The following is a 13,496-nucleotide window of genomic DNA, read 5'->3' on the forward strand; positions in this document are numbered from 1 at the left end:
ACCAAGGTGGTAACAAAGTGCACTCCTGGATCACTATACCCGTCTTACCATGGAGTCACAGACAGTCCTCTTAGGCTCTCCAGCCTTGCCACCCAGACAAACTGGACTCAGTGAGAATGTTTACATAAACCAGAAATCACACCTCATGAGGCTACTCCCTGTCAGGGTTCCCTCCCCACTCTGGGATACAGATGTGGGGGGGATGTTTCACCTGCTTGGTCTCTTTTTTTTTTTTTTTTTCTCCCCATCCAGAGAGGGAACAAACAAAGAGCACAAACAACCCTTCTTCTCTCCTCCCCTTCCCCCCCCCCCCCCCCATCTTCCCCAGATTTGAAAGTATCTTCTTCCTCATTGGCCCTTTTGGTCAGGTGCCAACTAGGTTATTTGAGCTTTTTACCCCTTACAGGTAAAGATTCAATACAGCTACCCAGGAGGAATTTTATGCTACCCTTAGCTGTATGTTTATGAAACTCTCAATTACAAAGGATCAGTCATTTACACCAAATCAGTTGGTATTTCAGATCTGACACCAAAGACACTGCTGGCAGCCAATTCAATAGTAAACTAACTATAGATATATTAGCTTAACAAAAATGTGGTGTTGAGAAATTAAAGCAGGTAACGTATAATAACAAGTGAGTCGAAGTTCATAAATCCAAAAAGATAGCAGAAATGTCTTTTTTTGCCAGTTTCCCAAAAATCTTTCAGGGCTACCAAGAATAATTCTGGGGATCTCCATTGTTTTAAGTTACTCTACCCTGTTCGAATCCAAACTGTCCAGAGATAAAGGATCATTCTTTGAAATCCATTTTATAGCTGCTGCTTACAGATCACAATATGACAAAGGCTTTTATTCCTTCCATGGCCACTTTGTTTGAAATTAACATTTCCTGTTACCATCCTTAAATTCTTCATTAGCATTTCACACGATCTCTGAGTGATTTAGTTACAGGGTTATACAAACATTTGCAATTACGTAATCGCAAACTAGGATATTTCACTAGTTTTCATTAATTGAACACCTGAATACATTCTCATATTAACACACACTTTAATCTAGGGTTATCTAATTACTGGAGCATACATATTGTAACTGTAATTACAGGGGTATATGCAATGTAATACTATAGCTCTTACGTAGAGGCGAGATAGATACATATATATAGTGAAAACAACAACATTAGCATCTCTTTTGATCTCTGTTAGCTAGGGCTGTCAATCGCAGTTAGCTCACGTGATTAACTCAAAGTTAATCGCAATTAAAAAAAATTAATCGCAATTAATCGCACTGTTAAACAGAATATCAGTTGAGATGTATTAAATATTTTTGGATATCTTTCTACATTTTCAAATACATTGATTTCAATTACAACACAAAATAGAAAGTGTACAGTGCTCATTTATATTTTTGATTACAAATATTTGCACTTTAAAAATGATAAAAGAAATAGTATTTTTCAATTCATCTCATACAAGTACTGTAGTATAATCTCTTTATCGTGAAGGTGGAATTTACATATATAGATTTTTTTTTTGTTACATAACTACATTAAAAAACAAAACAGTGTTAAACTTTAGAGCCTACAAGTCCACTCAGTCTTCTTTTTCAGCCAATCACTAAGAGAAACAAGTTTGTGCACATTTAGGGGAGATAATGCTGTCCGCTTCTTATTAACAATGTCCCCTGTAAGTGAGAACAGACATTCACATGCTACTTTTGTAGCTGGCATTGCAAGGTATTTACGTGCCAGATATGCTAAACATTCGTCTGCCTCTTCATCCTTTGGCCACCATTCCAGAGGACATGCTTCCATGCTGACAACACTCATTCCAAAAATAATGCATTAATTAAATCTGACTGAACTCCTTGAGGGGAGAATTGTATGTTTCCTGCTGTTTTACCTGCATTCTGCCATATATTTCATGTTCTAACAGTCTGATGATGACCCAGCACATGTTATTCATTTAAGAACACTTTTTCACTGCAGATTTGACAAAATGCAAAGAAGGTACTAATGTGAAATTTCTAAAGCTAGCTACAGCACTCGACCCAAGGTTTAAGAATTTGAAGTGCCTTCCAAAATCTGAGAGGGACAAAGTGTGGAGCATGCTTTCAGAAGTCTTAAAAGCACAACACTGTGATGCGAAAACTACAGAACCCGCAACACCAAAAAAGAAAATCAACTTTCTGCTGGTGGTATTTGAGTCTGATAATGAAAATGAACATGCGTTGGTCTGCACTGCTTTGGGTTGTTATCTAGCAGAACCCGTCATCAGCATGGACGCACATCCTCTGGAATCATGGTTGAAGTATGAAGGGACATATGAATCTTTGTAAAAAATAAATACAAAGTTAGCACTGTACACTTTGTATTCTGTGTTGCAATTGAAATCACAATATTTGAAAATGTAGAAAATATCCAAATATATTTTAAAAAATGGTTTTCCGTTTATTGGTTAACGTGCAATGAACTGGGTTGTTTTTTTTTAGCTGGGAGCCGCAGGGACATGTGGAGCTGGGTAGGGAGCCCCTGCCAGCCCTACCAACCGCCATCACCAGTGGAGGTTCCGTACCAGCACCCGCAGGAGTCCTGGACCATGTCTCTTCTCTCCCCCAAGCACCCACAGCCCAAGTTTTACTTAGGGGTATATAGTAAAAGTCATGGACAGGTCACAGGCTGTGAATTTTTGTTTTCTGCCCATGACCTGTCCATGACTTTTACTAAAAATGCTCATAACTAAAACGTAGCCTTAATCACAGTGGGTACTTCTCTGTAAATTTCCAGTCAGCAAACTGGCAATTTGAGATAGACAGCTGCTTCTTCATGTCGGTTCTTATTCCCTTTGACTGCTGTCTATTCCCCCAGAAACTCAGACTTCATACTTTTTTTTTTTTTAAATCTTTAGAAGGTATAATTAATTTGGAGAGAATACATTATAGAATAACAGCTGAAGAGAGATAATTTGAGGAAGGATAACTGGTTTTGGTTCACTGGTAGTTCCAAAGAAATAAAAAAGGGTTGAACAGAATCTTTGGCAAATTGAAAAACTCAGCAAATTTTGTTTGGAGTTGAAGAAAATGTTGTGTTTGTCCTGAAATGAACCATTTTGTTTCCAGACAGTTTTTAGCATCAAAACAAAGGAATAGAAGGGCTAGATTCACAAAATGGCAGGAGGGAGGTGGTATTGTCTCTCTTATAACCTTTAGCTGTTAGTGGCTAGGGCACTCACCTAGTATTGGTAGACAAGGGTTCATTTCTCCCTCAGCCTGATATGGAACAGCAATTTGAAATTGGGTCTCGTGTATTGCATGACAGTGCTCTTATCACTGGGCTATTGCATATTCTGGTGTGGATCTCCGTCTGTCCTGTTGAAGCTATTTCACAGTGTATAAATTCATTACTGGAAGAGGGGCATGTACTTGGTCTCCTACCATCAATGTGAATGCCCTAACATTCAGGCATTAGAATACTCACTCTGTCTCTGACCTGGTGACTGTTCAGGTATTTTATACAAAGTGGAACAGCTTTGACGGGAGAGTTGAGACATGCTGGCTCCACGTTGCCCTGTATCCCAGGGGTTAGGGCACTCTTCTCTGGTCTCCCACGCTGCAGTTCAAATCCCTGCTCCATATCAGGCGGGAAGGGGAACTGAACTGGAGGGATCTCCCATAGCCCAGACAAGTGTCCTAACTGTTGAGCTAAAACTTACAGGAGAGGCATCACTGCCACCCATACTTCTGGCTGAAATTATTTGGGTAATTTGCATCAGATCTGTGAATAGTTTTGGGTTGACCAAAACAGCACTTTATGGCAAATATATTATTTTTTCAAATTTTCCCCAGCTCTAATCAGACCATTCCCATGGGCTGCTTTGAGTTCTGTGCTATGTAACTTTCTTCCAAGGCTTCTGCCGATGGTACTTCATAGGAAGGATGTATAACTTTGTGAATTGTCTTAAAGAGCCTGACTTTTTTTTTTTTTTGTGAAACTGTATTAACGTAAGGGCTTTTTTTTCTTAAGTTTGAGTTTAGCTTTCTAAATCACTTTTGTTGAAACAGGGAAAATGAATCTCTTTGGAGGGAAGTGGCAGAATTGAGAGCAAAACACTTGCAGCAGCAACAGGTTATTCGAAAGGTAAGACTTAATTTGTGGATTATACAGCTGCTTCTATCTGATTAGATATATTTTATGTGCACAGGCTGATTTATGTTGTCCTTACTCTGACTACCTCAGTCTATGCTATGTGAAATCTAGTTTTCTTTAAAATAGTAAGATCTTTAATCTTCGTTAACTCAGCATGTGGCCATCTATAAAGAGACTGAAGGATTACAGGGATGCCATCGTGTTTGCCTCTTTACTTTCCTAGGAAAGCCCTCTCCAGGGCAACTTTAAATTGGCTTCTTCCCCTCCCTCCCTAGTTTTGGAGATGGCCTCCATTGGTAGAACCCCCAGCAGAATTATGTGTGAATAACTTGATGCACTAGCAGCAATTGAAGTGATTAAATTCTAAAATACATTTTAGGAACGAAGTAATGTTTTTGGTCACTTATTAGCTGATGTCAGCATGACCTGGTTCATTGATGCTGAAAATGAAATACAATTAAAAGGTTAATTTGAATTAAGCCATATAGTATGTAGTTAAAGATTAAAAATGTAGCTGTCAACTCAAAGCTACAATGGCGGACAGGATTCCAAGGTCTCAAGGAATAGGATTTTGGGTTTTTTAGAGGAAGATCAGTAGATTTGGTGGTAGGTAGGATATAGAAGCAAATACTTACCGAACTTTTATTTTAAAAAATTGTGAAACTGATAAAATAGTCAAACAAAATACTTTATTCCTATTTTTACAGCATATCAGTTGCCAAGAAAAGAAGCAAAACTATATTTTTGTAAATAGCAAATTTTAAAAGTAGTTTCTTAAAGAGCAGAAAATGAAGCAAATGTGAGCTGTGTTTTGTACCACATGTTCCTGTGGAAGTAGTAAAATATTGGAGCATTTGAGAGAACATTCACTTTTTTACTCTTTCCCATGTGGCATCTGGGTCTCTTGATTTTTGGACTTGACAGTGAATTGTGTTCATTTTTGTTACAGAATACTTTTCTCTTCTGAAGATGTTTTTGCTGGGAATTTCTTTGACAGCCTCCAGTTCACAAATTTCATGTGAAACTACCTAGTAAAATAACTTGAAATCCTGTGTTAGATCACATCTCTGCCATGTTGTACCTATAGAACATTTACTCTGGGGGGGTTCAGTAAGATACTCATATTCTTGTTGTTGGTAGGATCTCTTTCGTACAACACTGATCATTCCTGTGAACTTGTGAAATTGCTTGTTGGAAGTATTTGCAAGATACAGTAGTTTAATGTCACTAGTAGAAGAGCCTGTTGAACGGAAGCTGTAGATGGTACATCCAGGTTAGATCACTGGTCTAACCTTTTAGGGACCTAGTTTTATACCCTGGTTGGGCAGCAGGTAAAAACTATGTACATGTGGTCTTTGCTTCTATTTGCACATCATAAGACAACCATACAGTAAGCAATCTGTGCAGTGGAGGCTAGTGCTGAAGTAGCAGAATAGTTATATGTGCCTTGCTTGAACAAATGAAATTAGGCCTTCGGTTGTAAGTGTCCTAAACATTCAGTATCAAAAACTATTTTAGTATGTCTCAGCGGCACTGCTATGGATACCCGCATGGCCCCACAGTATGCCAACATTTTTATGGTTGACTTAGAGCAACGCTTCCTCAGCTCTCGTCCCCTAACGCCTCTACTCTACTTGCGCTATATTGATGACATCTTCATCATCTGGACCCATGGAAAAGAAGCCCTTGAGGAATTCCACCATGACTTCAACAATTTCCATCCCACCGTCAACCTCAGCCTGGTTCAGTCCACACAAGAGATCCACTTCCTGGACACTACAGTGCTAATAAACAATGGTCACATAAACACCACCCTATACCGGAAACCTACTGACCGCTATTCCTACCTACATGCCTCCAGCTTTCACCCTGACCACTCCACACGATCCATCGTCTACAGCCAAGCTCTGCGATACAACTGCATTTGCTCCAATCCCTCAGAGACAAACACCTACAAGGTCTCTATCAGGCATTCTTACAACTACAGTACCCACCTGCAGAAGTGAAGAAACAGATTGATAGAGCCAGAAGAGTTCCCAGAAGTCACCTACTACAGGACAGGCCTAACAAAGAAAATAACAGAACGCCACTAGCCGTCACCTTCAGCCCCCAACTAAAACCCCTCCAACGTATTATTAAGGATCTACAACCTATCCTGAAGGATGACCCAACACTCTCACAAATCTTGGGAGACAGGCCAGTCCTTGCCTACAGACAGCCCCCCAACCTGAAGCAAATACTCACCACCAACCACATACCACACAACAGAACCACTAACCCAGGAACCTATCCTTGCAACAAAGCCCGTTGCCAACTGTGCCCACATATCTATTCAGGGGACACCATCACAGGGCCTAATAACATCAGCCACACTATCAGAGGCTCGTTCACCTGCATATCCACCAATGTGATATGTGCCATCATGTGCCAGCAATGCACCTCTGCCACGTACATTGGTCAAACTGGACAGTCTCTACGTAAAAGAATAAATGGACACAAATCAGATGTCAAGAATTATAACATTCATAAACCAGTCGGAGAACACTTCAATCTCTCTGGTCACGCTATTACAGACATGAAAGTTGCAATTCTTCAACAAAAAAACTTCAAATCCAGACTCCAGCAAGAAACTGTTGAATTGGAATTTATTTGCAAATTGGATACAATTAACTAACTTAGGTTACCTTGCATAATGACTTAGCCACTCCCAGTCTCTATTCAAGCCTATTTCCCCTTGTTTTTTCCTACACCCCCCCCCCCCCCGACGTTCTTGTTAAACCCTGGATTTGTGCTGGAAATGGTCCACCTTGATTATCATACACATTGTAAGGAGACTGATCACTTTAGATAAGCTATTACCAGCAGGAGAATGGGGTGGGAGGAGGTATTTTTCATGCTTTGTGCGTATATAAAAAGATCTTCTACACTTTCCACAGTATGCATCCGATGAAGTGAGCTGTAGCTCACGAAAGCTTATGCTCAAATAAATTGGTTAGTCTCTAAGGTGCCACAAGTACTCCTTTTCTTTCAGTGAGTTTAGTTAACCTTTCTTGTCTTTCCGTGTCTACATAGCTGCATTTCACCAACTCCATCATTATCTGTGTATGCAGCCTGTACCGTTGATATCATCCATACCTGTACCTTTTTTCAGTTAATCTACTGAAATGTTCTTCTCTTATGGCTTACCCAGAGAAGTTGTCTAGGGTACAGATGTGGGAACCTGCATGAAAAAACCCCCTAAGCTTATTTTTACCAGCTTAGGTTAAAACTTCCCCAAGGTACAAACTATTTTACCTTTTGTCCCTGGACTTTATTTGCTGCCACCACCACCAAGCATCTAACAAACATAATAGGGAAAGAGCCCGCTTGGAAACGTCTTTTTCCCCCCAAGTCTCCTCAAGCCCTACACCCCCTTTCCTGGGAAAGGCTTGATAAAAATCCTCACCAATTTGCATAGGTGAACACAGACCCAAACCCTTGGATCTTAAGAACAATGAAAAAGCAATCCGGTTCTTAAAAGAAGAATGTTAATTGAAGAAAAAGTAAAAGAATCACCTCTGTAAAATCAGGATGGTAAGTACCTTACAGGGTAATCAGATTCAAAACATAGAGAATCCCTCTAGGCTAAACCTCAAGTTACAAAAAGACACAAAAACAGGAATGTAAATTCCATTCAGCACAACTTTTTTTTATCAGCCATTTAAACAAAACAGAATCTAACTCATATCTAGCTAGATTGCTTACTGACTTTTTACAGCAGTTCTGACCTGCGTTCCTGCTCCGGTCCTGGCAAAAGGAACACGGATAGAGAGAACCCTTTGTTCTCCCCCCCCCCTCCACTCCAGCTTTGAAAGAGTCTTGTCTCCTCATTGGTCATTTTGGTCAGGTGCCAGCAAGGTTGTCTTAGCTTCTTAACCCTTTACATGTGAAAGGGTTTTTCCTCTGGCCAGGAGGGATTTAAAGGTATTTACCCTTCCGTTTATATTTATGACAGATGTAGAGAAACTGGACAGGATCCAGAAGCAAGTGACAAAAATAATGGAAGGAATGGAATGCAAGCCATGAGAGCAAAGGCTAAAGGAACTGTGGGAATTATGTTTAGTTTGGAAAATAAGAGATTGAAGAGGGATGTGATAATGGTCTTCAAATACTTGAAAGGCTGCCAGAAAAGTTGGAGAAAAGTTGTTCTGTCTTGCCACAGAGGGCAGGATAAGAGACAATGGGTTGAAGATTTAGATTAAATCTCAGGGAAAAACTTCTTAACACTAATAAGGGGGGATAATGGAACAGACTGCCTAGGGAAGTTGTGGAAGCTCTTTCACTGGAGGTTTTCAAAAGGAAGCTCGATATCCATCTGTCTTGGATGGTTTAGGCACAAATCCTGAATCTTGGCAGGTTAGACTAGGTGACCTTTGCAGTCCCTCCTAAGTCTATGATTCTAAGTATGATAAACTTTGTAGTTTTACTACTGTGGGCTACTATTGGTTTTGTTTGTGGGTTTGTTTGGTTTTTTTTGTTTTGGTTTTGGTTTTTTGGGTGTGTGTGTGTGTGTGGGTTTTTGTTTTTTTTTTTGACAAAACCTCGCATCGTAGTGTTTACTTATCTTCCTTTTCTTGTAGATTGTACAGTTCATTGTTACTCTGGTGCAGAATAACCAGCTAGTGAGTCTAAAACGCAAACGGTAAGTACAGTATTGAAAAAAATAATTTTGTAAATGTTAACCAGCTAATACGGGTTTCTTTTGCTGGGCTGCTTTTCTCTTTAGAAATATTTTTTCATGCTTTAGTTGTGTTCATGCTACTGATTTCTCTCCCCCCACCCCCTCCCGGTTTAGGCCACTACTTCTGAATACCAATGGACCTCCGAAGTCCACTATGTTTCAGCAGATCGTCAAAGAAGCAGCTGACAAAAACCATCATGTAAGTTGATTTTGAAGTGGACATTATTTGTTCATGTGGCAACTGGAGGGATGGAGAAAGGTGAACAAGTATTAACAGGAGTGACCTATAGTGGCTGCAGTTGTGCTATATTAGCTAAAAGTGAGGCAAAAGAGGGGGAGAAGAGTGTTTTGAAGTGAATAACAGCTGTGTGCCAATGAACTATTTTCATGGTAGTTAAACCATTTCCATTGTAATGTGTGTTTGTTTCCAGCTTTTGTTGTGACACTGTTCTTGCTGATTTACAGTGTTGATATATTTTTGTATCACTCTCCAAGGTTTCTGGCTTATTTTGTTTTACATTGTCTGATCTTTGGTGGATTTTAACTGTTATCTTGAGTTTATTTTATGAAAGTAGTTAATCACTCAACAAAATTTACAGCTATATACCTAATTGTTTAAATGTTCTGTTACAAAATTATTTATGCCAAATAATTAAAATATGAATATAAATCTGTGTGGAAAAGTGTCTTGTGTCTTAAGCGTTTTCCTGGGATATCTAGAACTTTTTTTAAAATTAGGTATTCAGTTAGGGCTCTTAATTGAAGTATTATATTTGGGTCTGATTTTTAGTTTGAAAATTTGATTCTTTTTATCTTTACAGTAGTTGTGCTTTTATAATTCTCAGGTACCACTCAGCAGAACTGAGGGACTAGAGCAGAGGGAGCAGATTTCAGATGACATCATTATTTATGATGTCACTGATGATATTGGTGAGGAAGAAAATACTATGGGTGAAGAAGAAAGTGCTCCCATTACTCCAGAAACAAATGAGGATGCTACGTCAGACTCTTCCAAGTAAGAAATATTTTTGAGTACAGAAGGCACTCAGTACTTCAGTATAGACAGGGAGATCCTAACCTTAAAATCTAATTCAGATCTACACAATACAATTTAGCTATATCTTGTATAATTCCATTTCAGTAAAGGAAGCGGTCTTAATCAAAGTGCAGGTATGCGATTTTGAATCATATATTAGTTACTGAAAGTTACTATACATATGCAAATCCTGTGCACTCCAGGCCTGTGGACTGGCTTCACAGAACAAATCTGCAGTTGTAGCTTAGTGTGGCTAGGATAAGAATTCAGCTAAAATAAAACATTTAAAAATGAAGGACCACTGGGGCATATACTTCTTTTCTAGAAGTGCCATCTTTATGCTATTCTAATTTCTTGGTCTTTACTTCCTTAGCACAAGATTGGAACCCCCCTAGTTGAATGTTTTTTATACTGTTGAGGGTAGTTGTCATGTGCTACCTCTACCAAGTGTAAATGCTGCCCTCTGAACATTCCAGTCATTTTTTGTTGACTGCAAACCACCATCATTGATTTCTTCACTATTTTAGAGACTGTAAAGCCCTCCAGCCTTCTCAGTTCTATAATTCAAGGGTCATCTTGTGTACATTTCCCCCATTTTACTCCTTAATTCTGTGCTACATACTTTACCTGTTGTCCACACCTGTCTTTATAGTACACTCTCAGGTAAAAGCAGATGATCACTCCAGCCCTTCTGGCTGAAGGATTGTCTCCCAATGTTGCCCTTGGTTTACACTGCATAATAGTGTATAATTTTATGCTTTATGGATTTGAAATCCAGATTTTGTTGCCTGAGACTTAAACTACTCTTTTGGTTTTGGCAAATGGATGCTTTCTCTCTGCGCCCCCCGTGCCGCCCCCTACACACACAGAAAACTGTCATTAAGTGGGAGTACACATCAGTAATTTAAGTAACTTAAAAAAATCTTAGTGTTGTAGTTATTGGGTTTCTAATGCTCTTTTTTTAAAATATAAGTTGAGTGAAGATTAATCTTTGGAAAAAATACCCATTTAAAAGTGTGAAATTTCCTTAGTACTTTAAACACTTGTGAAAATTTCTCTCTGGCATCATGGAGGGAAAAGATTCTTCACTGTCTGTGACCTGCTTCATAATAATGAGTTGTGGAACATTGTGAGAGTTGTGGGGCAGGGTTTTTTCATTTCTGGGATCCTTTGCATAGGGACAGGGGAGCATTAGAATGTAGTAAAGGGGAGAAGAGTACACTTCGCAGGATCCTAATCGCCCTTACATCTGTGAGACTTAAATGCTTAAACTGCCCAATGAGCCTAATTAAGCTCATCAGCCATGACAAGATTGGCTTCTCTTCACCAGCCCCATGTTCAGTTCCCATTCTTAGTACCCACCTTCTCTCATAACCACCTATTGATGTTCCTCTAAGGTGTTGTGTTTTTGTTTTTTGGGTTTTTTTTTTTCCTCCCCTCTCTCCTGGTCCTGTAAAACTTAATCCTACAGAATTAGAAAATAGTAGCAAACAGGCATGAAGTAAAATAAAAATGGTTTTCTTTAGCCTGATACCTTCATCCTTTCTAGTTCAAGTCCAGAAGAATTAAGATTCCTTAATGATTTTGAAGTATTTAATCCCTGGAAAATGCCCTGTAACTGTCCCCTAACAAGCTTCATCTGAATATGAAGCTTGGAGTTGTCCTTCTAACCTACTTTTGCTGAGAAAGTTATATTAAAATTAAGAGAACAGGGAAATTTTAAAACCAAATATTTTCGATTAAAGATGATCATTAGCTGCTTAATCTTTTTTCCAGTTTCTTGAGATTCTTTTTACTGTATTTTAAACATGGCTTTTGTTACTGCCATAAAACTTTGAGGAGATGGTGAAAGGTTAAAATGGGGCTTAGAATGGAAGTCTAGACTCCCTTAACTAAGAGTTAGCCACTGTTTACATATTCAGAGTGCTTTGCAGCTACTTAATCCTTATAGCACAACTTTGAAGGAGGGAGGTTGTTGCCTCTTCAGAGTTTAACCCATTTATGGTCTGTGTTATGTATTGCAGTTGTAGTCATTCGCCTGATATTGTAATTGTAGAAGATGATAATGAGGATGACAACATCCCTGTAATTCAGGGGGATAAAAACATCGAACCAGTCACTATCTCAGCCAGTGGTCCCCTCAGTCCTGTCAGTGACAGTACAAGCCCTCTCATGTCTAGTGCTGTTCAACTGAACAACCAGTCAACTCTTACTGCGGAAGACCCTGTCTCAATGATGGATTCCATACTCAGTGAGAATGGAGTAATTTCACAGAACATCAACCTTCTTGGAAAGTGAGTAGCTTTGATGCGTTTAAGACAATTGACTAAGTTATAGTTGATACGTTCATCAACTGCGTCTTTAACTACTTTCACTGAAAGACTCTTAGAGGCCCTGCAAAGGATTCTTCAAAGATTGAATTTGTGCTCTTTTGCTGCTTTATGGTGTATATAAATAGTGTTCCATGTTTTCAGTTTATTTGTTTAAAAAGAAAAAAAAACACTTTAGGAATGTGTTAGTGTTTTTTTCCCAAACATTAAAACAGAGATGAAATGGGTTTTAAAAAAAATAACTAATCTGGGCAAAAGGAAAAACAAAAAAACCCTTTCATAATATGCACATTTTACTACAGTATAACGGAAACTCTATGTTCAAAGATGCTTTTTGCCTTTCTCAGAGTTAGTAGTTTTTCCACAAATCTTGGTTTACGTATGCTCGCATAATTTTCTTTGAAGTATCCTCACTCATGTGGAGCCTCTTTTTGTCTTAGAGGTAGTCCAACTTTGAAAATGCATCAATATATCCAGGGGGCACACTCAAAGCTCACCGTGCCCCTTTGCTGAAGTTGGGAAGTGTCTTGATGACTATTCCAAAAAGCCATTAAAAGCCAGTACATTAAGTTTCACATTGTCAGGGTTAGGCACATTCATGTCCGTAGTAAAGTCCCTTTTCAGATTTGAAATGTCATCTTCAGGAGCAAATGGCTGGAACACTCTGGCATAATGGTCGTAGTCTATTGCAAAATTCACCTTGAGGATTCCAAAAAGGATCTTTGGCACCAAACACTGCGGGGTTCAAATTATGGGCAATGGTCTCCCATTTCTCACTGAGCACTGTGGTGAAGGTTTTGAACTTTTTTTTAAAAAAACTTTTTTCATGTTCTGGAATCAGAATGATTGGGTTTTCTCACCGTATGTTTCTCCTGCAGCTTTTGTGCTCAATTCAGCTGAGATTTTGATTGTCAGGATCTAGTAAACATCTGCATTAGCAAACATGTTGGCAGTAGTTGGAGAAAACTCCTCCAGTGTTTTCTACATGTCCCACAGTGATTCCAAGTTTTCAACAACGAACATTGCCTGGGTGCACAGAATCTGGTGGTCATTTTCTTTCAGTTTTTTCAGAGTCTGCTTTAGAACCAACAAACTCAGGATGATCTAGAGAAGCATAGCACAGTCCACACGTTATTTACATGACAAGCAGCGAAGTATAAGCTCATCCACCAATGTGGCACAACAGGGGTAGGTAATTGGCAGTCAGCTCTGCACTCATTTCACACTATGTAAAGCAAAGTCTTCAGCTTGTTCACATTTTTGAA

General features: G+C 39.0%; 1 protein-coding gene across 5 annotated transcripts in view; it reads left to right on the forward strand.

Annotated features, from left to right (window-relative positions):
- Nucleotides 1–13,496, forward strand: part of HSF2 (heat shock transcription factor 2) — a 45,640-nt gene that overhangs the window by 16,870 nt on the left and 15,274 nt on the right. For 4 of the 5 annotated variants that reach the window (XM_073337186.1, XM_073337187.1, XM_073337188.1 and 1 more), the window contains exons 5-9: nt 4,061–4,136; nt 8,765–8,826; nt 8,980–9,064; nt 9,711–9,880; nt 11,926–12,195. In XM_073337186.1, coding sequence (XP_073193287.1) covers nt 4,061–4,136; nt 8,765–8,826; nt 8,980–9,064; nt 9,711–9,880; nt 11,926–12,195 — 663 coding nt within the window. Of the gene's footprint in view, nt 1–2,038; nt 2,311–4,060; nt 4,137–8,764; nt 8,827–8,979; nt 9,065–9,710; nt 9,881–11,925; nt 12,196–13,496 lie in introns of those variants that run through there. The other variant, XM_073337190.1, reaches the window with a different exon arrangement.

The sequence above is a fragment of the Lepidochelys kempii genome, chromosome 3 (genome assembly GCF_965140265.1).
Source record: "Lepidochelys kempii isolate rLepKem1 chromosome 3, rLepKem1.hap2, whole genome shotgun sequence".
Taxonomy (NCBI): Eukaryota; Metazoa; Chordata; order Testudines; family Cheloniidae; genus Lepidochelys; species Lepidochelys kempii.